The sequence below is a fragment of the Eremothecium sinecaudum genome, chromosome II, assembly GCF_001548555.1.
Source record: "Eremothecium sinecaudum strain ATCC 58844 chromosome II, complete sequence".
NCBI lineage: Eukaryota > Fungi > Ascomycota > Saccharomycetes > Saccharomycetales > Saccharomycetaceae > Eremothecium > Eremothecium sinecaudum.
Window position 1 is genome coordinate 1,269,010 of NC_030893.1, and position 26,382 is coordinate 1,295,391.

The 26,382-nt window shown below is 40.0% G+C and overlaps 17 protein-coding genes across 17 annotated transcripts; 7 read left to right on the forward strand and 10 right to left on the reverse strand.

The window, feature by feature from the left end:
* Positions 1–350: 350 nt before the first annotated feature.
* AW171_hschr2842 (PRELI/slowmo family protein) lies at positions 351–1,022 on the reverse strand (the record flags this gene model as incomplete). Its single annotated transcript, XM_018130540.1, has 1 exon — positions 351–1,022. The coding sequence occupies one exon, from the start codon at positions 1,020–1,022 to the stop codon at positions 351–353; it is 672 nt and encodes a 223-aa protein (XP_017986029.1).
* A 239-nt stretch (positions 1,023–1,261) lies between these two features.
* Positions 1,262–2,359, reverse strand: ERF2 (palmitoyltransferase ERF2; the record flags this gene model as incomplete). Its single annotated transcript, XM_018130541.1, has 1 exon — positions 1,262–2,359. One exon carries the CDS (start codon positions 2,357–2,359, stop codon positions 1,262–1,264), a length of 1,098 nt encoding a protein of 365 aa, XP_017986030.1.
* Positions 2,360–2,753: 394 nt separating this feature from the next.
* Positions 2,754–4,820, reverse strand: SND1 (Snd1p; the record flags this gene model as incomplete). Its single annotated transcript, XM_018130542.1, has 1 exon — positions 2,754–4,820. One exon carries the CDS (start codon positions 4,818–4,820, stop codon positions 2,754–2,756), a length of 2,067 nt encoding a protein of 688 aa, XP_017986031.1.
* Positions 4,821–5,402: 582 nt separating this feature from the next.
* CDD1 (cytidine deaminase) lies at positions 5,403–5,825 on the forward strand (the record flags this gene model as incomplete). The annotated part of the gene is made up of 1 exon (XM_018130543.1): positions 5,403–5,825. One exon carries the CDS (start codon positions 5,403–5,405, stop codon positions 5,823–5,825), a length of 423 nt encoding a protein of 140 aa, XP_017986032.1.
* Positions 5,826–5,957: 132 nt separating this feature from the next.
* On the forward strand, positions 5,958–7,073 carry MAP1 (methionine aminopeptidase MAP1; the record flags this gene model as incomplete). The annotated part of the gene is made up of 1 exon (XM_018130544.1): positions 5,958–7,073. The coding sequence occupies one exon, from the start codon at positions 5,958–5,960 to the stop codon at positions 7,071–7,073; it is 1,116 nt and encodes a 371-aa protein (XP_017986033.1).
* A 415-nt stretch (positions 7,074–7,488) lies between these two features.
* AW171_hschr2847 (non-specific serine/threonine protein kinase) lies at positions 7,489–10,041 on the forward strand (the record flags this gene model as incomplete). The annotated part of the gene is made up of 1 exon (XM_018130545.1): positions 7,489–10,041. The coding sequence occupies one exon, from the start codon at positions 7,489–7,491 to the stop codon at positions 10,039–10,041; it is 2,553 nt and encodes an 850-aa protein (XP_017986034.1).
* A 45-nt stretch (positions 10,042–10,086) lies between these two features.
* On the reverse strand, positions 10,087–11,631 carry AW171_hschr2848 (HBR138Cp; the record flags this gene model as incomplete). The annotated part of the gene is made up of 1 exon (XM_018130546.1): positions 10,087–11,631. The coding sequence occupies one exon, from the start codon at positions 11,629–11,631 to the stop codon at positions 10,087–10,089; it is 1,545 nt and encodes a 514-aa protein (XP_017986035.1).
* A 167-nt stretch (positions 11,632–11,798) lies between these two features.
* Positions 11,799–12,674, forward strand: ATG5 (Atg5p; the record flags this gene model as incomplete). Its single annotated transcript, XM_018130547.1, has 1 exon — positions 11,799–12,674. The coding sequence occupies one exon, from the start codon at positions 11,799–11,801 to the stop codon at positions 12,672–12,674; it is 876 nt and encodes a 291-aa protein (XP_017986036.1).
* Positions 12,675–12,785: 111 nt separating this feature from the next.
* ABP140 (tRNA(Thr) (cytosine(32)-N(3))-methyltransferase) lies at positions 12,786–14,508 on the reverse strand (the record flags this gene model as incomplete). The annotated part of the gene is given in 1 exon segment (XM_018130548.1): positions 12,786–14,508. Coding segments are annotated over 1 exon segment (1,722 nt in total).
* Positions 14,509–14,737: 229 nt separating this feature from the next.
* PPT2 (holo-[acyl-carrier-protein] synthase) lies at positions 14,738–15,316 on the reverse strand (the record flags this gene model as incomplete). The annotated part of the gene is made up of 1 exon (XM_018130549.1): positions 14,738–15,316. One exon carries the CDS (start codon positions 15,314–15,316, stop codon positions 14,738–14,740), a length of 579 nt encoding a protein of 192 aa, XP_017986038.1.
* Positions 15,317–15,732: 416 nt separating this feature from the next.
* Positions 15,733–18,177, forward strand: PXA1 (ATP-binding cassette long-chain fatty acid transporter PXA1; the record flags this gene model as incomplete). The annotated part of the gene is made up of 1 exon (XM_018130550.1): positions 15,733–18,177. One exon carries the CDS (start codon positions 15,733–15,735, stop codon positions 18,175–18,177), a length of 2,445 nt encoding a protein of 814 aa, XP_017986039.1.
* Positions 18,178–18,249: 72 nt separating this feature from the next.
* AW171_hschr2853 (uncharacterized protein) lies at positions 18,250–19,155 on the reverse strand (the record flags this gene model as incomplete). Its single annotated transcript, XM_018130551.1, has 1 exon — positions 18,250–19,155. The coding sequence occupies one exon, from the start codon at positions 19,153–19,155 to the stop codon at positions 18,250–18,252; it is 906 nt and encodes a 301-aa protein (XP_017986040.1).
* A 193-nt stretch (positions 19,156–19,348) lies between these two features.
* Positions 19,349–20,677, reverse strand: NOP53 (Nop53p; the record flags this gene model as incomplete). Its single annotated transcript, XM_018130552.1, has 1 exon — positions 19,349–20,677. One exon carries the CDS (start codon positions 20,675–20,677, stop codon positions 19,349–19,351), a length of 1,329 nt encoding a protein of 442 aa, XP_017986041.1.
* Positions 20,678–20,979: 302 nt separating this feature from the next.
* On the reverse strand, positions 20,980–22,251 carry KES1 (oxysterol-binding protein KES1; the record flags this gene model as incomplete). Its single annotated transcript, XM_018130553.1, has 1 exon — positions 20,980–22,251. The coding sequence occupies one exon, from the start codon at positions 22,249–22,251 to the stop codon at positions 20,980–20,982; it is 1,272 nt and encodes a 423-aa protein (XP_017986042.1).
* A 285-nt stretch (positions 22,252–22,536) lies between these two features.
* DFR1 (dihydrofolate reductase) lies at positions 22,537–23,157 on the reverse strand (the record flags this gene model as incomplete). The annotated part of the gene is made up of 1 exon (XM_018130554.1): positions 22,537–23,157. The coding sequence occupies one exon, from the start codon at positions 23,155–23,157 to the stop codon at positions 22,537–22,539; it is 621 nt and encodes a 206-aa protein (XP_017986043.1).
* A 128-nt stretch (positions 23,158–23,285) lies between these two features.
* Positions 23,286–23,687, forward strand: AW171_hschr2857 (proteasome assembly chaperone 4 family protein; the record flags this gene model as incomplete). The annotated part of the gene is made up of 1 exon (XM_018130555.1): positions 23,286–23,687. One exon carries the CDS (start codon positions 23,286–23,288, stop codon positions 23,685–23,687), a length of 402 nt encoding a protein of 133 aa, XP_017986044.1.
* A 542-nt stretch (positions 23,688–24,229) lies between these two features.
* On the forward strand, positions 24,230–26,278 carry AW171_hschr2858 (flavin-containing monooxygenase; the record flags this gene model as incomplete). The annotated part of the gene is made up of 1 exon (XM_018130556.1): positions 24,230–26,278. The coding sequence occupies one exon, from the start codon at positions 24,230–24,232 to the stop codon at positions 26,276–26,278; it is 2,049 nt and encodes a 682-aa protein (XP_017986045.1).
* Positions 26,279–26,382: the final 104 nt, after the last annotated feature.

The following is a 26,382-nucleotide window of genomic DNA, read 5'->3' on the forward strand; positions in this document are numbered from 1 at the left end:
AATGGCCTTCGTCAGCCCGTCGTATATATATAACGCTGCCTCATCGCCTGCGCTGAAATTTTTCAGTATAAAAAAGAAAGAAAAATATGAAGCCTCACGTGGAGTAAAAACATAAGCTTATAGTCATCCAATGCGAACCTCAATACATGATTTGCTGCGTTTAAAAAGTTACTTACTAATGATCAAATATACTACTAAGCGTATTTATACGTTGATGAATGCCGATGCCAGTCTAATATCGGCTAAATTCCGTCGTACTAAAAAATCGAAATAATTTCAGTCATCGGAACAGAACCGATGTTGTAGCGAAGAAGTCTCAGAAAAATGCAGATTGCTGTTACAGCAGCGCTCTAGCTATGTTTGAAAGCAGCTTCAATTACAGTGTTATACCTAGTGAGGATCGATGGTTTGGTATCAGAACCTAATATATCCTCAACTGTATCACTAACATTTTCGATGATGGCGTTACCAATATTGTCCATAGAACGTTCCCTCTGATCCCAATGCCTACTAAAAACATCTAAAACAGCCTCAAAGCCACGTTTGCCTTTCTCAGCATTCTCTCTATAACGTTGGACAGACCAGTCCTCCAACTGATTACAAAGCCTGCTGAATGGCGCGTAGGCAGTGATCTGCGCTACCTGCTGAAACTGCGTCTTTCTATTTGGATCCTCAGGATGCGGTCTATAAGTGACAGTCTCGTAGACCTTTAATAAATGCGAATAAGTCAAATTACAACTCCTTAGAGTCAATGTCTTAGAATCCAGATCTACCGTAGACACCTCCCTAACGTAACTCACGTTTCTACTTCCAACCAACATCATTATCCACTTGGGTACGCATTGCTGGATCGTAAAGAGCCTTTCACTAACAAGTTTTCTCCCAGTTGCATCAACTTCTCGCCTTAAGACATCTGTCGCTATCACATGGGTAGAGACCTCATTAGGATACTTCTTCCAATTTGCGGCTGTAACCTTTTCCCACTCATAATCAAACACGTACTCATTTTCAAAAAGTTTCATCACGACCTCAGTAACACCAGCTTGGCTTTTGCTTAAGAAGAGCAGCTTTAAGATTAGAAAGAAGCATCTAACGTCTTTTAGCTTTATAATTCTACAAAAAAAGAAAAAACTGAAAAATTCCTATCAACGTGGTGTACGGTACTTAGGCCGGAATCTTAGTCACAAAGGATTCTAACGATTATAGTGACATCAACAATAGAGGTAACGCTGTTACTAAATAATTGAATCGATTAAGTCCGTTATATCTTTTCGAATGAATGGGGTGGTGGAATATCTACGAACCGCCAATCTCCGGATTCATGCGATTTAGTAGTGCTCATAGCACTAAAACCTTTCTTTTGGCACATTTGTAGAACCATATTATGTACAAAACTGTCAGTAAGAAATGGATGATCGTCTGCTCGTACTACTTTGTGAAATATTGGGTTCCCTGACCCGATGCTGTTTAAATATTCGTGTGTAGTCTGCTGTGTTCCAGTTAAAAAAATGTGATAAACTGCCAAAATTGCGGGATACCATATTGCAAGACAGCTGTAGCAGATAAGTATGACACTAACGGGATCTCCAGAGATAGAAGACGCATTTGCGAGGCATAGTGAACATGCAGCTAAAAGTACTATGTCGCAAATAACTGCACTGAAGAGGAACGTAAGGAAATGGATATAGTTGCGTTGCCCGATACAATTATTGACCCAGTCGCAATGGTGATCGAATGTCATTATGCAGCAATTGCAAGTAGAACAGTGTGACGCTCTTAGTGGTCTCCATATTCGACATGTAATGCAGTATTTTAGGGTTACCGGCGAATTCTTTACGGGTGAAGGTAGCCGAATTGAATTGTAGTATTCATTAGGGATGCAGAAGTCGTTCTGCAACTGCGGGAGATGGATATTTCTTGGAAGTAGACCTGGATCTGAAGTAGCCGTCTTCAAAAAGGACTGGAAGCAAAGTATCCAGCTGTAGTAGAAAAGTACAACAAGTGCTCTTGCGCTGAGACATATGCGCCATAAACGGCGGACTTCGAATATGGAGAACAGGATCATAGGACATAGTACTATCAGTAAAACTAGTAAAGAGAGATGCTTGGTATTTGAAACCGTTCGTAGGTGACCCCCAAAGAAAAATATGTAATTGGTGAGGTGCGCTATTGAGCTATAATTGTGGCGATCATTAGACAGAGAAGGATGATCAATGGTAATTACCCACCGAAGAAAGCTTTGAAACCAGGGAGACTCACTAATAGACGTCAGTGAACTGGCTTGTATACTGCTTGATTGTGATACAGGAGGTGTATAGTGTCTGTTTAGTTTAAAGTGAAGATGGTCATTTTGCCTCATATCAATTAGAGTTACTTGCAATGTTTGATTGAGAACTGGTTATAGCAATGGGGACGTTCATATGAATTCTCTAGTATTACTTAGACTATTGAGATTGAGAAGTTGATGAATAACTTGGACTGCACCTGCGATGTTCACAAGTTTGCCTGGTAAACTGTGTAGTTTGCTTAGTATAGGAAAGCTTATACCCGTTACTTAAGCAATACCAGTTCCGTTGCTCAAGCGCAAATAAAATTAACACCAGTTATGAATCACGCGATGAAAAAGTAAGACCAGCACTCGGTCTACAAGATTGAGGCCACATCGCCATGCATATAATATATATGTCATTTATTTGTTGGTAAATTGCAACACTTCTATATTTAATCCTTATCCTACTTCTATTTGACTCTTGTCACCTATTATTAGAGCCTAACACCCACGCGCCAGTATTGTTTATGTCCTCATCACTATATAAATCAAGTGTGAACTTTGGTTTCTTATAGTTATGTGTATTAACTTCTTTGTCATCTGGATAATGATTAGATTCCAACGGCAGATGTACTTCTGTCATCACATCATGCATCTCGTTTAGGGTAGTTGACGGTAAGATGTCTGTTCCTTCTTTTATTATCGTGCTGACAGAACTCGACTTCGATGTATAGAGTTTCTGCTCCACGTCAGTTTCCACGTTAACGCAAGATATCAAGTGGTCTTCATGATATAATGACCTTCCTGCTGCCATTGGACTAGTCTTGCCTACCCAATGTCCAGCATATTTATCCTTTCCCATAAGTGTTTGAAACAATTGCGCGGAAGATTGTTTCCTAGAGTCCCCAGAAGAATCAGCCAAACTCTTCTCAGATGTATAGCTACCTATCCTTTTTAAGGGCGACGTAGTGCCCAGTTCAAAGCTCTCGTTTTTAGTTTGTTTAGATATCGCAGCAGATATTAGGTTTAGATTAAAAAGGGATGACTGTGAACTGTTGCTGCTCGAGTTGGGCGATGATAATCTAGAGAAAAAACTTGGAGGAATCAAACCGTGCGAGGAAACTTCTTTTCGTAGGCTTCGTCTAATCCTTTTTCCTTGCGATGGAGTGATGGCTTCACCAAAATCGCCATCTTGAATGTGGATATTTGTGTACCACTCGTTATTTATTGATTGGGAACTAATTTCATCTTCTATGCGTTCCATGCTAGGTGAGGCATGATGTGCGAACGGCTTGCAACGTGGATCAATCAGACTTAAGGATCTAAATCGTCGACCTGATAACCGCTGATGTATATCGACAACAGTGCCTTCTGTGTTACACTCTTCAGTTGTACATGCACCGGATAACTTCATCGGTGCATAAAAGCTTAAACCATCCTCGTCAGAGGAACTGTCAACCTCTTGATCGTCATCTTCAAATTCGTCATCTTCATCAGCAATAAAATCCTCTGTGTCAATGTTTTGTCTACGAGCAATGCATACAGGGTCCTTTAGGGAAGCAGATGATACCAAACGATAACTATCCCCTCCGTCATTATCAAGAGGGGTCAGTGACCTACTAGATCTGTTCTTCGATGGTATGGGTATAGTTATCACTTTCACTGATTTGTCCTTATTGGATGTGAGAAGCGATCCTTGAAAGTTTAGTAGAGAAGATGAATTTCTGGTGAGTGGGGTGTCATCCTCACTACTGTCTATATAGTCATGGCTTGTACCTTCAACAAGTCCCGATTTCGCACTGCGTAAGGCATTATTGTTCAATGCGTCCAAGGATTCTTGGTAAAGGTAGCTCGTCAATGGTCTGTCACATAAAATCGTCAACAATGCCTTTACCCCAGTTTTATTTGTAACAACCACTATCGAATCCATTATAGAAGAGTCATTCTTTTTTGTGAATTTGTCATTCAACTTCGAATAATACTCCTTAAACGGGTTCGTAGAGGCAGTGATTTCACCATATGACTTGATAGGAATAAAAATAACCACGTCTGAATCAACTATTTCCTTGTCCAAGAATGTCGTAAACCATTTATGCGTAGTTGGGGTTACGTGGACATAGAAAGTTATTTGCACTTGTTTGCGAACCTCATACAACTCCGACCAACAGGATTCAATCAAATATTTGATGGATTCAACGTAACGAAGGGACCCGCTGGAATGAATATACACCCTAAATAACCTCGAACTGTCACTAGGGCTTTCCTTAAAAATATTCCACAGCTGTCTATTAAAATTAGTAAAACTAGCAAATAAGTGCTTCTTAACCTTCTGGATTTTGAATCTTTTATTCATCCTAGACACCTTGCCCTGAGTCATTTCATCATTGTAGAAATCTATTGTAGGAATATCAATGTATAAATAGACATTAAATCCACTAAGCTTTGATTGTGGACGAGGTTGGGGGTCCATATAAGACAACAAGAATAACGACTCTAGTGCAGTGACCTTAACTTTCGACTCTGGATGGTTATGGAATTCCTGTAGTACCATGCTGCTAGGTTTATGCTTGCTGCGGCTAATAATATTGGCAGAAAAAGAACCTTAGTCGACCAGGATACTTTAAAAAGATGAGATGAAGGCCGTTTTGTTGCAGTAGGCTAATAAAAACCTGATGGAGTACGGTAGAGAGAATTGCCTCTTATGCGAACAATGCCCAGTTTAACTGCTCGAGAAATACCGGTAGTGCGAACAATGTTGCAATCGATTTACTTGCCCCGGTTTTATCCCTCTATTATATTTAGAAAGGGTAAATGCGATAAATGGAGTAATAGCGCTAATGAATTGAGATGACCACCTCTAATGGCGCACGTGAGTTCCCGTCACGTGATTGTTTGGTTTTGCGCCATGTGCTACGCGGATTTCTGGACACAAGTGTTTGTCACTATGTGACATATTCTCGACCGTTTAAACGAAACATAGGCATTTACCCCGTGGCTATGTTCCTGTCGTTTGTAACTGGAGGGACTCCGAAAACGTATTTAAGGTACATACTCTGATTAACTACGGTCGTCAGAGACGGCAAGTTAGTCATATACTCCAAACACAAACAAGCACGACCTTTAGTAATCTCCAATGGATAAGTACGGCCGTGCGATAGAATTGGCGCTTAAAGCTAGGGAGTTCTCTTATTCTCCTTACTCCAAATTTCGGGTAGGTTGTTGTATTGAAACAGCCTGCGGGGAGCTTATTACTGGCGCTAATGTGGAAAACGCAAGTTATGGATGTACAACATGTGCAGAGAGGTCTGCGGTTGTAACTGCTGTGTCAGCTGGCCATAGGAACGATTGGGTATGCATAGCTATCAGTGGAGATAATTTGGATGACTACATAACCCCTTGTGGCTTTTGTAGACAAGTTATAAGGGAGTTCACAGATCCAAAGACTTTCCCTGTAGTTTTAATAAATGGCGATGCATCAAAGGTACGTGTGATGACCTTAGAAGAGCTACTACCGCTCAGTTTCATGGTGCCAGCTGAACATACTACATCACTTTGAGTTATTAGTGTTAATTGCTTTTTTCACTATTGGAAAAAATTTTTACATGAAATATGTTTAACGGCCCATCACCATATTCCTGTAGTAGCCTGCCATACTTTGGCTCTTCATAAACCCCTGTATTCTATAATAATGTCGCAAGGTTATTGCGCAAGTTTACAATGTGGTAAGGAAACTGACTCCTCCTTGAAATGCCCAATTTGCCTGAAACAGGGTATTGAATCTGTATTTTGTAACGAATCATGCTACAAGGGTAATTATAAAGCTCACAAGGCTCTCCACTCGAAGTCAGATGACGATGATTCACCTTACGATCCTTTTTTGAAGTTTAAGTACACTGGTAGTTTAAGGGCGCATTATCCCTTAACTCCCAAAAGATATGTGCCGCCAGAGATTGAGAAGCCTGACTGGGCAGCAAATGGCTTGCCATTAAGTGAGCAGCGTAATGATAGATTAAATAAAATTCCAATCTACACTAAGGATGAGATAAAGAAGATTAGAAAAGCTTGTATTGCAGCTAGAGAGGTTTTGGACATTGCTGCTAGCGCGGTGAGGCCAGGAATCACAACTGATGAGATTGATGAGATTGTCCACAACGAAACTATAAAGAGAGATGCATATCCTTCTCCACTTAACTACTACAACTTTCCGAAATCTGTTTGTACATCTGTTAACGAAATCATTTGTCATGGTATACCTGACAAGTATGTGTTAAAAGATGGAGACATAGTGAACTTGGATGTTTCCTTGTATTACCAAGGAATGCATGCAGATCTTAATGAGACATATTACGTTGGAGAGGCCACCAGTAAAGAGGCCATAAATACAGTTGAAACCGCGAGAGAGTGCTTGAAGAATGCGATCAAACTATGTAAGCCAGGAACAAGATTCCAGGACTTAGGTGATGTGATTGAAAAGCATGCGAAGCAAAATAAATGTTCAGTTGTTAGAACATACTGTGGCCATGGAGTTGGAAAATTCTTCCATTGTTCGCCAAATATTCCACATTATGCCAATAATAGAACCCCTGGTATAATGAAGGCTGGTATGGTTTTTACGATCGAACCAATGATTAATGAAGGTGTATGGCAAGACATTACTTGGCCTGATGACTGGACTGCCGCAACCAAAGATGGTAAGGTGAGTGCGCAATTTGAACATACCCTGTTAGTTACAGACAACGGTGTTGAGATTTTGACAGCCAGGAACAAGAAGTCTCCAGGTGGTCCAAGGCATAGGACAAAGTAAATATATAATGCATATAACTGATGTTAATAGTTCACGTAGACTTTCATGCTATAGTGGCATAATAATTTTTTCACGTGATTGTCTAACTTAACTGGCTTAAATTACCTTCAACATATTAACAACTGCATAAAAGACTACATAATAACAAAAGTAAGGGTATTGAAGGCTAGTATCATCATCTTTCGAAGGTTTTTTACTGGGATTGTAAAATTACTGTCAACGTTGAGGTACTTCGCTTCTAGGTTTTACTAGGTGCAGAATTAGGACTATTACGGAGGATAAACGTTAAATCTTAGACTGTATTTGTTAAGGGGTTTCAGGCATTAAAGGATATTAAAGATATCGGTATAAAGTTATAAGCTTTTGAAGGTGTATAAAGCGTGGAAAATAGGGATATTTTGAATCTCAGAGAGTGATGTTTGCTTCAAAAGTAGAACAGAATAATTTGAAAGCTACTATAGGAGCATCCTATAACAAGCTATATGGGCAGTTTAGCTCGAACGAACTTAAAGAGGTAGGAAATTATAGATTATTGAAGTTGATAGGCGAGGGCTCATTTGGAAAGGTGTACCTTGCGAGTCATAAGCCTACGCACCAAAAAGTTGTGCTTAAAACAGGTGAAAAGAACGATGCCAATATTGTGAGAGAAGTGTTTTACCATCGACAGTTTGACTTCCCTTTTATAACGAAGCTTTATGAGGTCATTGTCACGGAAACAAAGGTATGGATGGCTTTGGAGTACTGCCCTGGTAACGAATTGTATGAATACCTACTCTATAAACAGCGGATACCGTTGGAGGAAACAAAGAGACTATTTGCGCAGATAGTTAGTGCAGTTTACTATGCGCATTCGTTGCAATGTGTCCATAGGGACCTTAAATTGGAGAATATCTTGCTGGACAGGAACGGATATGCTATGTTAACTGACTTCGGATTCACCAGAGAGTGCGCAAGTAAGACTCAACTAGAAACAATTTGCGGAACAACGGTGTATATGGCACCAGAATTGATTAAACGAGAGACCTATGATGGTTATAAAGTAGATACCTGGTCATTGGGTATCATTTTATACACCTTGTTACATGGGTATATGCCATTTGACGAAGGGGACACTTCTGCAACTAGTTTAAAGATAATGAATAATGAACCGGAGATAATAGACGACTATACAAATTCAGCATCAAGAGATTTGATTCAACAACTATTACAGAAAAATCCAAGCTTTCGTCCCAGTTTAAATGAAGTTTTAGTACATCCATTCTTACAGCCCTATGGTGCTGTTTTACTGGACACTATAGGTTCTTTGATCAAGAAGCAGAGGCGGGCAAATCCCAATTTCCAATCGAAGATTGAAAAAAGACTTCTAAAGAAATTAAAGCAATCCGGATTCGATACGTCGTCCATAAAATTGTCAGTGATGAAGAAGAGATGTGACTCTTTGTGCAGTTTATGGTACTTATTGCTTGAAAAAGAGAAAAAGAGAGAGCTCTTAAAGAATCCTAAGCGAACTAGGTCGCTGCTGTCCGTTAGGAAGGCATTTGACCCCACATCTGGGGCGGCAAGTCAGGATGAGGTTGGTGGTGATAAAACTAATACATTAAAAAAGATACTCAGTCTAAGAAGTGAGGTGTCTAATCGACCTCCAAATCCAGAAAATATTACTGTAAGCACATTCAAAGAGTCTAAGATTCCCGTAATCCCTATCCGAAGTCAAGAAAGTGTCTCTTCTTCCATGAAATCAAAGATTAATATATTCCAGAAGATATCCCAATTTTTTGAGAAAGTTAAAAAGCAGCAATTGAGACGCCGTGATAGACGGGCAATTAATAATAATGGTGCTCCATCTGCCTCAGGGCCTAAAGTTAATTCCAAGCTTGGCCTAAATGTATCAAAAAAGCAGGTTCCTAAAAAATTAAATCAAAATCCGACCGACGTAGAAGCAAATGCGGGCCTCAGTCGTGGTTCAGAGCATCGATTACGTGGTGCTTTGACGATTGTTGAAGAGCCAAATGTTAAGAAATTTAAATCTCAATCATCGGGTGATGCTTCAGTCCAGCCATCCTTAATCACTTCAGAAGCCGATGGCAACACTCATTCGACATCGCGTGCTAATACGGCTGTAAAAACTCGACCATCTTCTTTAATTTCACAACATTCAGTGATGTCCAATGGTACTTTTAATTCTGAATACTCAACGGACGCTCAGTCGGGGTACAAATTGTCCAACTCCGCTAGTGCTAGAATGTCCGGATCTGGACAGGTCAATGGTAGCAGCACTGGCGATTCAACATCATTATCAAAATCCAAAATGTTTGCGAAAAGAGCTGTAAGCATTATGTCAAGCGCTTCAAGTAATTCTGAAATGAGTTCACGTACGGATTCGTTTTATGACATTACAACAGCCTCTTCTCCAATTAACCTCGACATCAGAGCAAATTCTAACACTTTATTATCTAGAGTTGACTCTTCTTTTCCTAGGTTTGGTAGGGTTTCAACCCCATCCTCTTGGCTTCCTAAGAGAGAAAAGAATTTATTGCTAAGGCGGGCGAGGGTTAACCCTCGTCTCGTAAAACGTAGTAAGTTAACAAGGGCAAATTCTTCAGGTACGCAATATGTTATTCAAGAAGAAAGCTCATTTAGTGATGGTGATGGGCCAGCACCAATTTATACCAATAATGATGCTGAGTATGGGCCTCTTGGCGAGCAAGAGGAAGAAGCTGGTGAAGTTGTCTTACAATCAAATAGTGCAACATCTTCTAAATCTGCTCTTCCACTATATCCTCTTACTCTGAACTCAGCATCGAAGTCAGGTGAATACCAAATAGGTCGATCTTACAGTGATGCTAGTGAATGGTCTCAAACTGCATCTTATTATGCCGTTGAGCGCTTTTCTCCTAAGCAAAGTACAGGAAATGATGATGATGATCATGAAGAAATCGGGATCGCGGACGATGAAGATAATGCATAATATTAAGCTCATACTATATCATAGTAACTAACTAACTAATTAATGTTACATATTTCGGGTAGCGTTCAAATTCTTAAGCATTGATTCCACAGCGTATGCAGAGCCATCAACTCGCATCGACCTTAGTAAATGTTCCAGAGATTCTAGGTTACAATCAGCTCTATTATTAGAGCCCAAAATGGCCTCGAATTCTTCCAACATCTCTACTTCTTCTTTTGTATCTTGCAGATCTTCCATGAGTTCATTTTGGTTTCTGTTTTTATAGTCGTCAAGATCTTCCTCTTTCATATTTAGTGCTTCGGTTAAAAAGTATTCAAAAAAGTCATCTTCGCTAATATCAAGGCCTTGAGAATTAAAATATTCTCTAGCAGCTTTATCATCATCATCAGCATCATCATCTGGTTCATTCCTCATGGAAGGAGCCTGTGAGGTTTCGTCCGCTTCTTTCTTGATGCTCGATAAAAGGCTCTGTAAATCTGATTCAAACTTCTTAGCAGCGGCTTCTTGTTCTAAGTAGCACGATTCCGTTGAAATAACAGCATCTGGGATATTGATATTCTTGGTTAGCTGATTCATTGCTGTCAAAGAATCCACTAAGGTGGAATCTAAGCATCTGTCGCAGTCACGAGATAAAAGTGTTTTGTTATTTGTAAGCGCTTCCAAAGAGCTAGATAGTATCGCGCCGATCAAAGTTTCCTTGTCATATTCTTCCAACTCAGGATTACTTGCCAAGTAGTGTGAAAGCAACCTGCAATGGTTCTCTGTAGCAAGCAGTTTTAACTGTTTTGCATCATCTGTAATTCGGTTCGCAATAGTTTTAGCATCTATATCCTCATTAACAAAGTTCTTCAGTAAAATACTGCTTAGCTTTTTATTCCTGTGTAGTATTTTTAGATGATCAAGAGAAACTCTAAAGGAAAGCCACCTCAACCCTTTCAGATGACTAGTTGGGAAATCGTTTATTAGGTTCTCTTCGAAATAGTTTGTGATTTCCGGCATCTTTATGCATTTATAATAAGAACTTCGTAGAAATTCTAGGGATTTTTCCTGTGATAAACCTCTGCCTGGTTCAATACTTACAGGAATAAAGCTAAACTGCCCTTCGTTAAGCCAAAGTCTATTGTTCCCCACTGGATATTCGTACTCTGCAGGAATTATCTCACTACAAGACATTAATATAAAGTCACCTTGCGTATCACACATTTTTATAAACACATTGGAACCCGCAGACATAGAGAACCTTTTCAAAATGCCAAGTACTAGTGATTCTTCTTCTTCAAAGTTATCACCAACAACTAGTTCACCAAATATAAATGGTAACCCACTTTTGTCAATAAATCTTTTAAGCTGAACACCATTATAACCTTCCCATGGATAATAGTCATTCCAAGGTAGAAATATGTCATTTAATTTATCTAATAACTTCTCAACTTCATTTCCTACACTCGTAGCAAACTTATCCAAGTAATATACACCAAACAGTAAAGTTAATGTTTCAGGAAAATCATTTACATCATCTGGATCACGTACTGTCGGCTGCCACAGCCATAGATCCCTAGAAGGTTCGTTATTGGTTAAATAAAGCTCCATTAGGTATCCGTCTAGGTGTAATTGTCCATGTTGAAAATGCGTTTCCAGCTATATAAAAAAGAAAGTATTACGTATTTTAAAAGACTTTTGGATTAGCCGGGACATAAAGATGAAAATACAATATATGTGATCTGTTAACAGGTTTGAACTCGGTATTAAGGTCTAATATGCCCAATGAATTCCAAGACAAAGTAAGAAACCTGGTGTTTCATGGGACTTTGAACGTTGAAGTGCGTTTGCATAAGGATCTCGTAGTAAAAGGCACCCCTGAACACGATGCCATGTGCCATATTTCACTGCCAAGAGAATCTTACCTTGTATTCTACTTACCATTTATTCTACAGAGGCTAAAAAGTATCATAAAAGTTGAAATTAAAGATGATTTCAGTGGATGGTGGTTTGAAATGGAGGATGTCCCCATATTTTGGAATCATCCTGTTGGCTCTATATATGATTCATTAACAGGCTTGAATCCCGATGAACGCGTTAAAGAGTATAGTGAGACAACTTTAACTTTATGGGATCTTACTTTAAATTATGGTGAGACTCTTCCGTCCGGAGTTTTGCCCATTGTTGATGGATTTGCGCAGCTGGAAGACTTTTGGCGCCATCAATGGAAGCAGGCATGCTTCATAATGAATGGTTCCTCGAAGCAGATGATGTCTTTATCAATACCAGATTCGAAGGGTTTCTGGAATAGTGTTTTGAAATTGGACAAAAAGGCTTTCTATAATATCGCTTCGCGAATAATCCCCAGGAGGACTAAAATGAGACATATTCCTATTAGAGCTCATCATACTTCCACTAAAGAAATCAAGGTGATCCAGCCCAATGTTAGCATTGAAGAAGAGCCTAATGCAACATTGGCAAGCTTCTTAGAAACGGAGTTTTCAGAAATATTTACCAATGGTGCGCTCTCTGTTGTCCCGGTGATACAGGGTATTAAGGTACCGTTGGAGGCTTCGCTAGTCGATCTTTACACGTTATTCTTCAGCATTGATGGATTCCTACATATTTCTATATGTAATATCTCCAGGTTTTAATTTAATATAAAATATTGTTTTAAGTTAAGTAGCGTACATTGATCAGGTACTTGAAGGACGTTATAAACCGGCCTCGGATATATACAGCGGAATTGCAGAATATACGGCTGCTCATTCTGGGACAGAAAACATCGCTTGGAGCCAGACACGACACATTTTCAGTTTTCTTTTCCTGTTTACTAACAGCCTCCTGTCAGTAGCGATTCGCTCTTCTTTGAAATATTTCTCTGTGAAGATAGCTCTTAGCTCCTCTTCCGTGAAAAAATACACCCTAGTACCGTCGCCTCTGATATAAAAGTTGTCATCTAATAATCTATTCTTTTTGAACCTAATCTGTGCCAAATCATATCTGCCGTAATCCCTAAATAAAATCTTTCCACCGGGTTTAAGTACTTTATGCAAATTATCCATAGCCTGTGACCATTGGGCAGGTGCGAGAGCACTGAAGACAAAGATCATAACTGCAATGTCGACAGAATGCGGTTCAACACCTTCCGGTAATAAGCCGTCTGGGTTGGCTAAATCCCAGACTGCAGCATGTGCATTTTTTTGGTTAAAGTTGGGAGAGTTTTTAACTAGTTCTACGGCATTAGGGGCAAAATCAGCACCTATTACCCTCAACTGTTCATTCTGATTAACGGATAATATTGGAAACATTGTATTGCCAGCACCGCAACCTATCTCAAAGATAGTTATAGGACCAGCGTCTTTGTCTGTTGCTGAATATAATAAAGGAAACTCGATTTGTAGCCATTTTCTGTCTTTGAAGAAATTGGCTTTATTGTTCTTGTAAAATATATCCCAGTAACGTGCAGGATTTCCATTGTAGAGGTTTCGGTCAAACTCTTCTACAGGATACTTATGCTGCTCTTCTATCTTCAGTTTTGCCTCCTGTAATTGCTCGTCATCCCATTCCACATTGTCCCATGCATTATGATCCCAAACATCAGACTCTTCTCGCAGCTTACGCTGCCCAAACTGGAAAGGTTCATCCCGACCTATTCTGGAGTGCGCTTCCTGGGAAGGTTGCGAGCCCACAAAGTCAGAAGAGTCTGATTCACAGCTTGAAGTTGAGTTTTCAATGGCGATATTATTATTACCAGCTAGTTTCCTTGCTTTTTCGTTGTCGAGGCTCCCACCATCGCTTTGTGTTTCGCTGTAACTATTATCATCATCTGATACAGTCTCATCATCATCATTGGAGGCCGTTTGATCTTCTGTTGTCTCAAACCCGCCTAAGCGATTTTTCACTTTCGGAAACCGATCCGGTTTCCTTAGTAGCCGAGGACTTCTTCTTCTGTTTCTTCTTGTTCTTCTTTTTTCCAGTGGGTTTCTTCTTCCCTTCTGGTTTCTTCTCTTCCACCTGCTCGGGTGTCTGCTCGGGTGTCTGCTCGGGCGTCTGCTCGGGCGTCTGCTCTGAAGACTGATCGAAGTCCTGAACAGGGTGCACAATAATCTGCGGCACATCTAGTGCTGGAGCAGCCACTTGATCGCAACTGTCTCCCGTTACTTCATAATGCGATAACTCAGTACCTTGGCCTTCACTTGCAGGAGGCTCTGAGCCTTCCGTCGTTGTCTCTGCCACAAGGGAGCTATCTCCATCGTTCGAGTCCTCCTGTGTCTCTATCACTAAAGGCGAGTCTTCATTCGAGGCAACTGATACAATCTCAACAGTTTTCGCAGTTTCTATACCGCTTAGCGCCGTAGGTGGTTCGCTGAACTTGTAGTAGGACACTAATTCATTTTCATCTAATGAACCATTCTTTTTGATTTCATTTTGATCAGCTTCCTTTGTAAAGGATTCAAATTTCTTGATCAAATCTGCTACACCCATGAGTTAAGGTGATATTATGTCCTTAGAGTTATCCAAACTGTCTTGCCTCCTGGTATACAGAGTGTGCAAAACCATTCATCAATGGGAAAGCCTCCATCTCTAATCGATTATAATTAATATATAAATTCAAACGAAACAGAAAATTTTTCTACTATGAATAATCACGTGAGGATGAAATTTATTAAAGAAATGTATTGCAGAATCATATCACTCGCTACTGGATCATTTCTCAGTTTATATTCTTTGTGGTCATCAGGCGGAGACTTTCTGGCTGTTTCTTGCATGGTTTCATTTCTGACATGTATTCATTTCTGACATGTGCTACGAATGATATTAAATAGTCTGTATCATGGGAAATGGTCACCAGAAACTCTGAGTTTGTAACATATCGGTCCCAAAATAATTTGTACGCAGTCTTCGAACGAAATTTGGGGTCTAGAATAACCATTGGGCGTCCCACGTCTTGGTAGTTTACTTTGTAGCATAGTTTTGTATAGATTGTAGAAGCTGGCGGTAAATGGTCAGGTACGACGGAAGAGCTGAGTGCCTTATAAACAGCTTCTTTGGTCGCCCAAACACCAGCTATGTATCGAACTGCTGCGCTTTCATTACTAGCATCGCGAAGAAGAAGCGACTTTAGGTGCTCAGTTTCCATCGGGTGCATAAACTTGCGACATATCGACGGCAAACAGACCAGTGAAGGTTGATGTACTGCCGGAAGTGCTTTAATTATCTTCCTAAACCGCGGCAAAAATACGATGTCGGATCCAATACCCAAGAGAGTCTGTCCCTGTACCTTGCTAATCATTAAAGGCGATTATTTTTTGGTTGTTTATTGTACAAATAAATGTGTGGGGATGAGCGATCGGCGTTTATACAACTGAACAAACAAAGAACCTGAACACTAAACATCTCTATGGTTTAGTAATAGGATATCAGGTATGCCTAGTCCTGTGTACTCTTGCAACTTAGTCTAAATTACCTGGGCTTCACAGTAGGAGCCCTCCAACAAGCCATTTTATTATTCCTGCCAAGTTAAGGTTTACATTTTCGTCACCTCCTAAAGCCCGAAGCGACCAATTAAGTCACAACTTCCCCATAATTGGAGCTAATCGATGATCAACACAACGGCGCATTAAATATTATAAGAGCTCGAAATCACTTCTAGTTTTAAACTTAAAACGTTAAGAGGCAATCGATCTGAATAAGTAGGGTGTTCGTGCTATGTCTTCTTGTTTAGTGTTTGTTCAAAAACTGCAAGGAGCATTAAGTGCTTTTAAGAATGAAGATGTTTCTACAATAGTGCTTCGTACATGGGATACGATTAAAGCCACAAGAGGTACCCGCGGAAAGCGTCTGCGCTTTACATTTTGGTTTATGTGTTGTGTTCTATCGTTAGGGGTGTATGGTGCTTTAATGTCATTATATCGGCGTGTTATTCGAATAACTAAACGGAAGAACGTTTTAATCCGTACTAGATCTCAGGTGCTACTTAAGGATGGTGCCAGAGAAATGTATGTACCGTGCTATGGTAGTAATAAGAGTAAGAAAGTGATAATTAAACCCATGAATGCGGATAGGTACGAGTACGACAAATTTCTGTTTAAGTATTTTGGAAGCGGTAGTGCCTCGAAGATATTTCATTCGAAATTTTTAATGCAACTGAATGTTATTCTGAGGATTTTAGTCCCTACTCTTACTGATAAAAACTCTTTGCTTATCGTTCTGCAGGTTGTTTTTCTTGTCATGAGAACGACACTGTCGCTAGGCGTGGCGAAATTAGATGGACACATTGTGAAGGACATTATCGCCGGTCGAAAATCCAAGTTTATGATTGATATCGCATGCTGGTTTTTGGTTGCATTTCCTGCTTCTTATACTAATACTGCGATCAAGTATTTGCAGCGAAAATTAAGTCTGAGATTTAGGACTTACCTAACAAGGTACATCCATGACATGTATCTGGACAAGCGCTTGGTGTTTTATAAGGTGATGTTTGACGAAGATGCCATGAAAAACGTAATTGCAAATATTGACAATTCCATTGCGAATGATTTGAACAAATTCTGTGATGCAGTCACAAGCTTATTCGCTAATATTGCTAAGCCGGTGATTGATTTAGTGTTCTTTGCTTTCTACCTCCGCGACAACTTGGGATCCTTGGCGGTGTCCGGTATTTTCATGAACTATCTCTTGACAGCTTATATCCTGAGAAGATATACGCCTCCACTTGGCAAACTGGTTAGCAGCAGGTCAAGTGCAGAGGGTGACTATTATAAGTATCACTTGAACATGATCAACAACAGTGAGGAAATTGCATTTTACCAGGGAACACAAGTGGAGAGAACAAAAGTATTGACAATATATGAGAAGTTGATGAAGCAGATGTTGTTAGTTTACCGTAAAAAGATTTGTTATAGTATCATCGAAGATTACATCTTGAAATATACATGGTCAGCACTTGGATATTCGTATGCTTCCATACCAATTGTGTTAATGACTTTGGCAACAGGTGTTAACAACGAGGAATTGAGTATGAAAGAGTTCATTGTCAATAAGAGATTAATGTTGAACCTTGCTGACGCTGGAAGTAGATTGATGTACTCAATTAAAGATATTTCACAGCTAACAGGATACACAGGTCGCATTTTTAGCCTTTTGACAGTACTACATCGTGTTCACTCATCCGATTTCAAGTATGGAATAATGGAAGTTCCTAGTGATGAAGCGCGAGTCTCACCAGAGGTTTGTAAGAAAACTCCAAAGGAGATACGTGGGACAGTGCAACGCAACTTCGACGGAATCAGATTGGAGAACATCGACGTTGTTATTCCATCGCCTGCGGGGCTAAGTGGTAACAAGCTGATCAGTAAACTGAAGTTTCATATTCCACAACTTACAGCTGCTGAAATGACAAAGGCACTCTCTGACACTTCTGCCGTTCCAAGGTATGGGACAAGCTTTAGGGCTAAGGGTAGTAGCTTGTTAATTTTGGGTCCAAACAGTTGTGGTAAGACTTCGATCCAAAGAATTATAGCTGAGATCTGGCCCATTTACAATAAGACTGGATTGATCTCTATTCCAGCAGAGCAGGACTTGATGTGTATCGCCCAAAGACCATACTTTATGCAAGGAGGAACATTTAGAGATCAAATAATATACCCAATGTCGGTAGATACATTTTATGAAAATGGTCATAAGGACGAACAAATAGTTGAAGTCCTAAGACAAGTCCGGCTCGATTACTTGTTAAAACGTGGAATTGGTTTGACCTATCTCGACACTATCGCAGATTGGAAAGACATATTGAGCGGTGGTGAAAAACAGAGAATGAATTTTGCCCGGATAATGTTCCATAGGCCTAAATATATTGTCCTTGATGAAGCAACGAATGCAATTAGTGCAGATATGGAGGATTATTTATTCAACATGTTGAAAACTTATTCCTTCAACTTTATTACTATTTCACAAAGGCCGTCCTTGATTAAATACCATGATTATCTGTTGGAAATAACATCCGGAATGCAATGGCAATACCATTCCTTAGGGTCAGACAATGCTATCATTTCAATTGATGCTGAAATCGAATCTCTACGGTCCAAGCTCCATCAAATAAATAACTGGGAGAAAGAGAGGAATGAGTTGATGCGCAGGTTGACTAGTAGTTAAGAGCAGCTAAACAGCACTCATGATAATCTTCCTTCATACCATACAACAAAGGTTAAGTTTAAAAATATCCTTTCAGCTAACAGACCATGGCATTTTCCCGCTAATAAACTGATTATAGTACTGTTGATCATCTATGATTTTAAAGTCTTCGTTCTGTAAGTGATGAAGTGGCAGCGAATATCTGTGGTTCTTTTTAAAAGGGTTTCTGCTATTTTTTTTTAATGCTAAGGTATCCCTCGTTCCATACCAATCGGATGCAAATAAGCATAATGCATTCTTTTTTTCTAACTCTTTTAAAGTTGTGAAATAACCTTCTATAGCTTTTGGATCACTATAATCTGGAATAGGTTCCTTAGAAATGTATTTGATTCTCTCACTTGGGAAATCAATGGCTTTAGCGTGGTAATTTAGAAAACGTTCCTTCTTAAACCCAAATCCAACTATTGTTATTCCCACAGGATAATAACTCGTAAGTTCATGGAACCTTCCAATAGAGTAAAGGAGATTATCAAATGAATCTAAGGCAAAAACCTCTGTAGATATGTGTTTCTCAAATAACTCAGCAACAGTGATTCTATATTTATCTTGCAAAGTATTAATTATAGCTTTGCAATTCGGTATTATCTCGATGTCATCCTTCAACTGATCCGGAACTGTTTTTCCTAGCTCTATCCAAGTTAGCAATTTTTGAGCCATTGAATAATAGCTGCAAGCTTCCGAGATTGGACCGGCTTCCTTTTTAGTTTGCGAACCACTAAATATTAATATCCCAGAAACCAGATCATTGACTAACTCACGAATTCCAAATACTGCGTGCTTTATGAAAGCTATATGATCGTTTCCTTCAAGCTGAAACGGAGCTAAATACCAATGTTCTGGTAATTGGCCGAGGTTAGCAGCTTGGCACTTTGGATATGATTCTTTCCAAATTGAATGGCATGGGACAAGGATTAAGCGTGATTTTCGTACCTCTGACATGCTGCAGTATTCACTTGCAACCGAGATTTATCTATTTGGTGTTTTCTATCATCTAAATTGTTGTCATTTCCTAGTTGAGTTTTAGTCTAAAAGATATTTATTACACGATAGTAAAAATATAAATGCACTGAACCAATATATATAATCTATTATATACACGCAGTTTTATTACCCAAATCTATACCCAATGGGGTTATTTAAAATCTTTGTAAGTCCACTTTTCAGTAATCTTCTGCTTATATCTTCTGCCCTTCATTATAGGAACTCTGGTTTCAATCTTACCACCACTCTGCAATTTCTTCACATTTTCATATAAAAGATTACCTTCAGGTTTCAGCTTTCTCAAAGAATCAGAAAGTTCATCGGAAAATTTGACTTCAAGTTGACCATCAATAACAGAATGCTTGGTACCAAGTTTATGCTTCTTGTTCTTCTTTTCTTTGCCTACTTTACCAGGATGATCTAAAGCCCCTTTAGGTTCGCTGGCAACCGATTCCTGCAGCGCTTCAAGCTTCTCTAGATCATGCAGCTGGGTCTTCAGTTCTTTTAGTTGATGCTGCAGCTTAACTTTCTCTTCGTGTCTCTTCTTTTTGTTCCTTTGGTACTTTGTCTTTTTCTTGTACTTGGCTGGTGGATTCACAGATAGTCTAACTTGGTCCGATTCTTCTTCACCTTGTTCATCAGCATCAGAAATAGAAGATCCGTCATCTTCAGAATCCTTCTCTTCGTCGTCCTCTAAAGTTTCCATAAGATGATGGATCTTTTTCTTGTATTCTTCCATTTGGACTCTTCTTTTTTCCTTCACATGCTCATCTTGATACTCCTGGTTTATTAGATTTTTCCACTGTTCTTTGTCTGGATTGTAAGACTTTCCTGCATGAGGAGTTTCATCAAATTCCTTCACTTTAACTGGGGCACGTTTAATTGTGTCCGGAGCAATAGTAGCAACAGACCAGCCAGTCGTTGACTTTTTGAGCAACTCATTAGGAACTTTCTTCTTCTTAATGTTTAACTCAAAGCCTGACGGTGTTCTCACTACGTCGCTTTCACCCCAGATATCTGTACTTCCTGCTTTAACTAGTCCTTCTTTATAAACTTGTGCCTTAAGCTTAGATTCGCCTAATTTTCTCCCAGATAAAGCCATAAGTCTACTTAGCTCATGTTTAGATACCCCCTGGATCTTAGACCGCTTCTCAGAAGCAGCAGCTTTAGGATGGGTTACCGCAGGAACCTTAGAATTAGACTTGATTGAATCTAAAATTTCTTTGGACTTAATGTTTTTCTTTATCTGCTTCCTCTTAATAAGTTTACTTTTCAGAACTTCATCCCCATCCAGATCAACTTGAAATAATGCATCACCGGGCAAACTTGCCAAATTATCAGTACCATGTGTAATTTCCTTTTCTCTGTTTAATTCTATCTTCTTCTCAATGTCTTCAAGATCAATATTTTTTCTCCAAGCCTTCTTTCCCTTACGGGAAGGCTGCCTATACTGAGATGGTCTGTTTTTCGGTGTAGACATAGTAATTGAACGCTTCTAGTACAAATGCTAAGCTTTACTCTAAACTACTGCTATGATATTAAGTAGAGCTCATCTCATCTTCACAAATTTTTATCATAGGGAAGAAATCTAATTGCTTTTTTCTGATATGTTGATCAATACATTTTAAAATCGTACGAATGTATATTAAAGATCCATAGTATAAAACTGTTATTAGTGTCAATGGTAGTTGGGTTTTATGGTAGCTAAGTTACGCATAGCGCAGTTGTATGCTACGTATGTTTATCAACAGCGGAAAATCCCCACCAACAGTAATGAGGTTCTTATAATGTAACTTCTTTTTCGTTGTCCCAGTTACTTCTGACAAACCTCCAGTGGATAGCGGGAATTCTTTTCTTTCTGGAGTCCAGGTCTTTAACCATTGTGCCACTGGGGACATTGTCAGTTGAAAGTCCAGCAGCGTTCGCGAGACTCTTGAAAAGTTTATCGGAAGACTCAGGTGCATTGCTGTAGTCGATTGGCTGAAACCATCTTGTTTGCCATTGGATACCTTCCGCCTTCTCTTGTTTTCTTAGGTCGCGGTTATGCTGTTCTATTGCTGACTTTTCTTTATGGATAGCTTCATAGTCGCCTGACCTGATGGCACGAGCTACCTTATCCCAAGCTCTTCTAGATTCAAGATGAAATTGCTCTTCAATTGGCTTCACCTGCAGATGCTTAAACGAGGATTTTTTGGCGTTATAAAACACCTTCTCAGCAGTCGCATTGGAGGAGCCAGCACCCTCGGATATGTAAGAAATATCGGACCACAGTCCCCTGATAGTGTAGAGCGCCTTCTCCTTGTCTTCAGCATCACCTTGAGAGCGGAAAATTCTGGCCTTGAAGGAATTCCTTTTTCCAGTGAAGTATCCCTTACCTGAATATTCAAATACGCAGAACAATCCGGTCGATGACTGAATGTAGGATTTTCCTTCCAGCTCGACACATGGTGAAGCGATCAAAAGCCCCTCCAAGTGTAAAGGGGGGAAAGTGATCAGGTAATGCTCGTCCAGTTCGTCTAGAGACAGCACAGCATGACCATACTGCTTGACACTTAATATCATCCTGGAGAGCGATGCTTTGACCTGATTGTATCCTTCTAAGCGAACTTTCTTCTTGTCATTAATAAGCGTATAAGCAGTAACTGGAGGATGGTGAGATACTTGCTCAGCAAGTAGAATTGTCTCACCATGCTCCGGGTGCTGCTCGTTAGGCCACTTGCCGACAAATATTTCACCGAGGAATGGATTTAGAGGTTTTTTCTCAGAACCTGATTCTTGGCTACGTGAAATATACTGTGATTTCAACGTTGACACAAACCATTTAACGATCTTCAGCATTCGAAGTTCCTCTGCAGGTTTTCCATCTTCAGTGTTGATTATAGAGGTTGCGTCTAGCGCTAGCTCAAAAGTTTCGCCCCAATTCTGACTGTATTCTACTAAAGAGGTGGGAGATAAAATAAACGGAGGAGCAGTCGAAGTTGATAAATCACCACTAAACGAAGTAATTGATTCGAGAAATGAAGTCCACGAAGATGCATTCATGTAATGCGACATGATAATAGGATAGGAAGAAGAATACCCAATCGGGACGTATTACCCGTTTAAACAACCGATTGCGTAGTTAACATTCTCACCAGATTTCCAAAATTTCAAAATACGTACTGTCAAAAAAGGATACACCTATAAATGCAGTAGTAAAAACCTAGCCTAAACGGAATTAGATGACATTGTTATATGATTGAAGATACAGAAGTCATAATAATCCGTCGACGCATTGCAGGATTTGTAGTCTAATTGGTGTCAATAGCAACTGTACCCTAATAGTCGCATTTTAGTCATTTATGACGAGCGCTCATACAAGCTAAATTGTAGTCTGTGGCCTCGCTCTTCGCTCCATACCCCCACCTGTGGTAATGTTACTGATGGTGGAATAAAGCCTCTTAGTTTATCTAGATTTTCTTTGAATTCCTTATTAATTCTTTCGCCGTCCAATTGAGTGTCTATTTCTAAACTACGTGCCTCATCGGTCACGGGATCTACCTTGGTAACTAACAGATTGTCACATAAATGCATGGTCTGGTCATAGATCTGCGCGCCACCAATGACGTATATTCTTTCAAGTTTGAGCTCTTCAGATTGGTCAGAAAGTCTTTGCAGAGCCTTTGAAAGGTCATTACTTCTTATAATGTCAGAATGCTCCCATTGTGAGGTGAATGAACGAGAAACAACAACATTTAGCCTGTGTTTAAGTGGTCTGAATTGCTTAGGCATTGAGTCCCAGGTTTTTTTCCCCATGACAACAGCATTACGCTTATCGGGCTCGAACGTTGACGATGTGACATCTCTAAAATAAGTCATGTCTGATGATAAACGCCAAGGCAATTTCCCTTTTACCCCGATACCATAATCAGGGACCCGGCACGCAAAGATGGACACGATTGGAACCTTGTAAGAAGTCATCAGTAATTTTTATTATTGGTTGTGCGTTCTGTGTAAAAGATGAAGAAAAGTCTGCTTTCGTTTCGACATATTTTTCCTCATACATGCTACTGCGTAATGGGAATAATAACTATAATTTTAACGTTTTAATGAGCTCTATAGAGACCCTTGAGAAGTCTTACGAGACTTTGCTTGGTTTGCCAGTGCAACTCTTGATTAAGAAACCTATAGATATCGTGAAGGATATAAAATCCCCACTGTCGGTGAACATAGCCGTTGGATCCTTTTCAAACAATACAAATCTTGCAGCACAAATATATGGGGTGCTATATAAGGAGACAAATGTGGTTACGACCTCTTTGTTTGAGCCTCTTGATGGAGGAATTGGAGAGTTTGCAAATACAATTTGTCGCCTTTTAACAAAAAGGTTTGGACTGCCTACTTACGTGAGTGTCAGCACAACGGTAGGACTGGTGATAGACAGTTCAGACCAAATATCTGTGATAGATACGTGTGTTAAGACCATTTCAATCAAGCTAAATGATAATTAAACGGCAATACAAAGCTACAGATCACTAAATTCCCAATTTGAATATCTTATCACAGGACTGTAGATACTATTACCTTTACTCTAGGTCTATAGTGTCGATCAGAGATTGGAATGCTTGTTTGACTGTTTTACCTAGCTTAGGACTATCGCCTTTAAGATGTCAGGAAATAGAAACTGGAATTACTACAAACTTGAAAATAATCACACCATGCGACGGAAACGTCTCGCCTACAACATATTTGGGTTTTGCAGCTAGAAACCTTCCAAAAACGACTTCTTTTCTACCGCCGAGACTACACAGAACTGTTTTAGTCGGCGACAGGCGCCAGTGACAGCGACCAGCCTAAATGAACCCGCATTACTTTTAGAGAACCCACAACACAAAAATATAGCAGAGATAATATTTATATACATCGAACCCATTTATAAAACAGGGGTTCTGCTGCATTTGCTATTGGATGTTGGAGGATATTTTATATAATTTTATAATACTTGAGTTATCTTAACCATTGGCAAATTAATATAACTAAAAAAAACCTAGGCATGCCACCTTCAGCAGCTAACACTCCATCCGCTCACGAGAAATGTACTACCTGTGGAACAGTTCTCAAGCACACAACTTGTGGTAATTCGCAGGAAGACTATTACAATACAGAAATTTACCCGCCAATCCTAGAACATGCAGTTAATCACGATCTACCCGCGGCTAAGATATACGGTGTACATACACCATATCCCGAGTTAATCCAGGATATAAACGATGACCACTTGAAATCTTTAGTCGAGGAGTGGGTCTCAAAGTTTAACGCAGTATTACAGGATATAAAAGCTGGTCTCGACAAACGTCACGTTGATGCTAAGTTTGATGGACTTTTTGCAAACCATGTGGCTTGGAGAGACCATTTAGCTCTTGGCTGGAACTTCCATACGTTCAATGGTCTCAAGGCCTTGAAAAAACGGGTGATTCCACGGTTATACACCGTAAAAATTGAAGATATTGTATTAGACGACTTGGCGGATTACCGTTACAAGCTTGGGTTTGGTAAAGTTGTGATGCACGAGAAAACCGCAGAGCATCCTTCTATAGAATGGATCCAAATCTATTACAATTTCGTGAATAAGATTGGTTCAGGAAAGGGCGTAGGGAGATTAGCTGCTGTAAAGGATCCTGTTACAGGGGCTGGTAAATTAATGTGCTTCACATTATATACCGTCTTGGAAGACTTAAAGGCTAGTCCTGAAAAGGTACTTCGTAATAGGCCTGAGGGGGTTGATCACGGTCCACACAAGGACCGACAATCTTGGCTCGAGGTCAGGGAACGTGAAACAACATTTACTGAAACCCACCAACCCACAGTGTTAATTGTGGGAGGCGGGCAAGGCGGTTTATCCCTCGCGGCCCGGTTAAAGAGCTTTGGAATCAACTCTCTAATCGTGGAGAAAAACCATAAGGTTGGCGACAATTGGAGAAACCGTTACAAATTCTTAGTGTTACACGACCCTGTCTGGTACGACGAGATGCCTTATATCAACTTTCCCCCTACTTGGCCTGTGTATACTCCTAAGGACAAGTTGGGTGATTGGTTTGATAGTTACGCTAAGAGCTTAGACTTAAATATCCAATGTGATACCACAGCCGTTGGTGCTTCGTTCGACGATGTTACACGGAGGTGGAAAGTTGAAGTAAGGAACAACTTAACCGGTGCCATAAACTTCTTCAGACCCAGTCACTTGGTAATGGCCACCGGTCATTCAGGTGAACCACGTATCCCCCATTTTGAAGGCCAAGAACACTTTCAAGGTAAAATTGTGCACTCGTCCCAACACGGTTCAGGGGCACAATACAAAGGAGGAAAAGCACTTGTTGTTGGAGGCTGTAACTCCGCACATGATATCTGTCAGGATTTCTATGAACAAGGTGTAGATGTCACCATGTTGCAGAGGTCATCGACATGTATTATCACGTCGACTCACGGTACTGTAATCAACAACAAGGACTTGTACGATGAAGATGGTCCTAAAACCGAAACCGCTGACCGTATCTTTCATTCTATGCCTATACACTTGATGAACGGCGTTATGCAACAGCAGTTCCGTTCTTCTTGTATTCAGGACAAGCAATTGTTAGATTCCTTGAACGAAGTAGGTTTTAAGACCAACGCAGGATTTGGCGGAACCGGTGTATTTGGACTTTACTTCCGTGTAGGATCCGGGTACTATATTGACGTCGGATGTAGCCCATTGATTGTGGAAAAAAAGGTCAAGCTCAAACATGGAGTTGGTATCAAAAGATTCCTCAAAACAGGCGTTGAGTTTACCGATGGAACCAAATTGGAAGGATTGGATGTAGTCGTTTTGGCAACGGGTTATACAAACATGAAAGAAACCGCAAGGAGATTGTTTGGTAACAAAGTTGCAGATAGATTGAATCCAGTGTGGGGATTGGACAAGGAAGGAGAGATCCAAACCATGTGGAGAGACTCCGGACATCCAAACTTTTGGTTCATGGGAGGTAACTTGGCCCTTGCGAGATACTACTCCAAGCGCTTGGCTCTAAAAATCGTAGCCCAGGAAAAAGACATCTTCTATTAAGATGCCCCGTTCTAATTTGCCAACTTATGTAACTCCTCACTACCTTTGATGTATAGCTCCTATTTCACACACCAACCCTTTGGTGTGTAAATTAGGAATATATA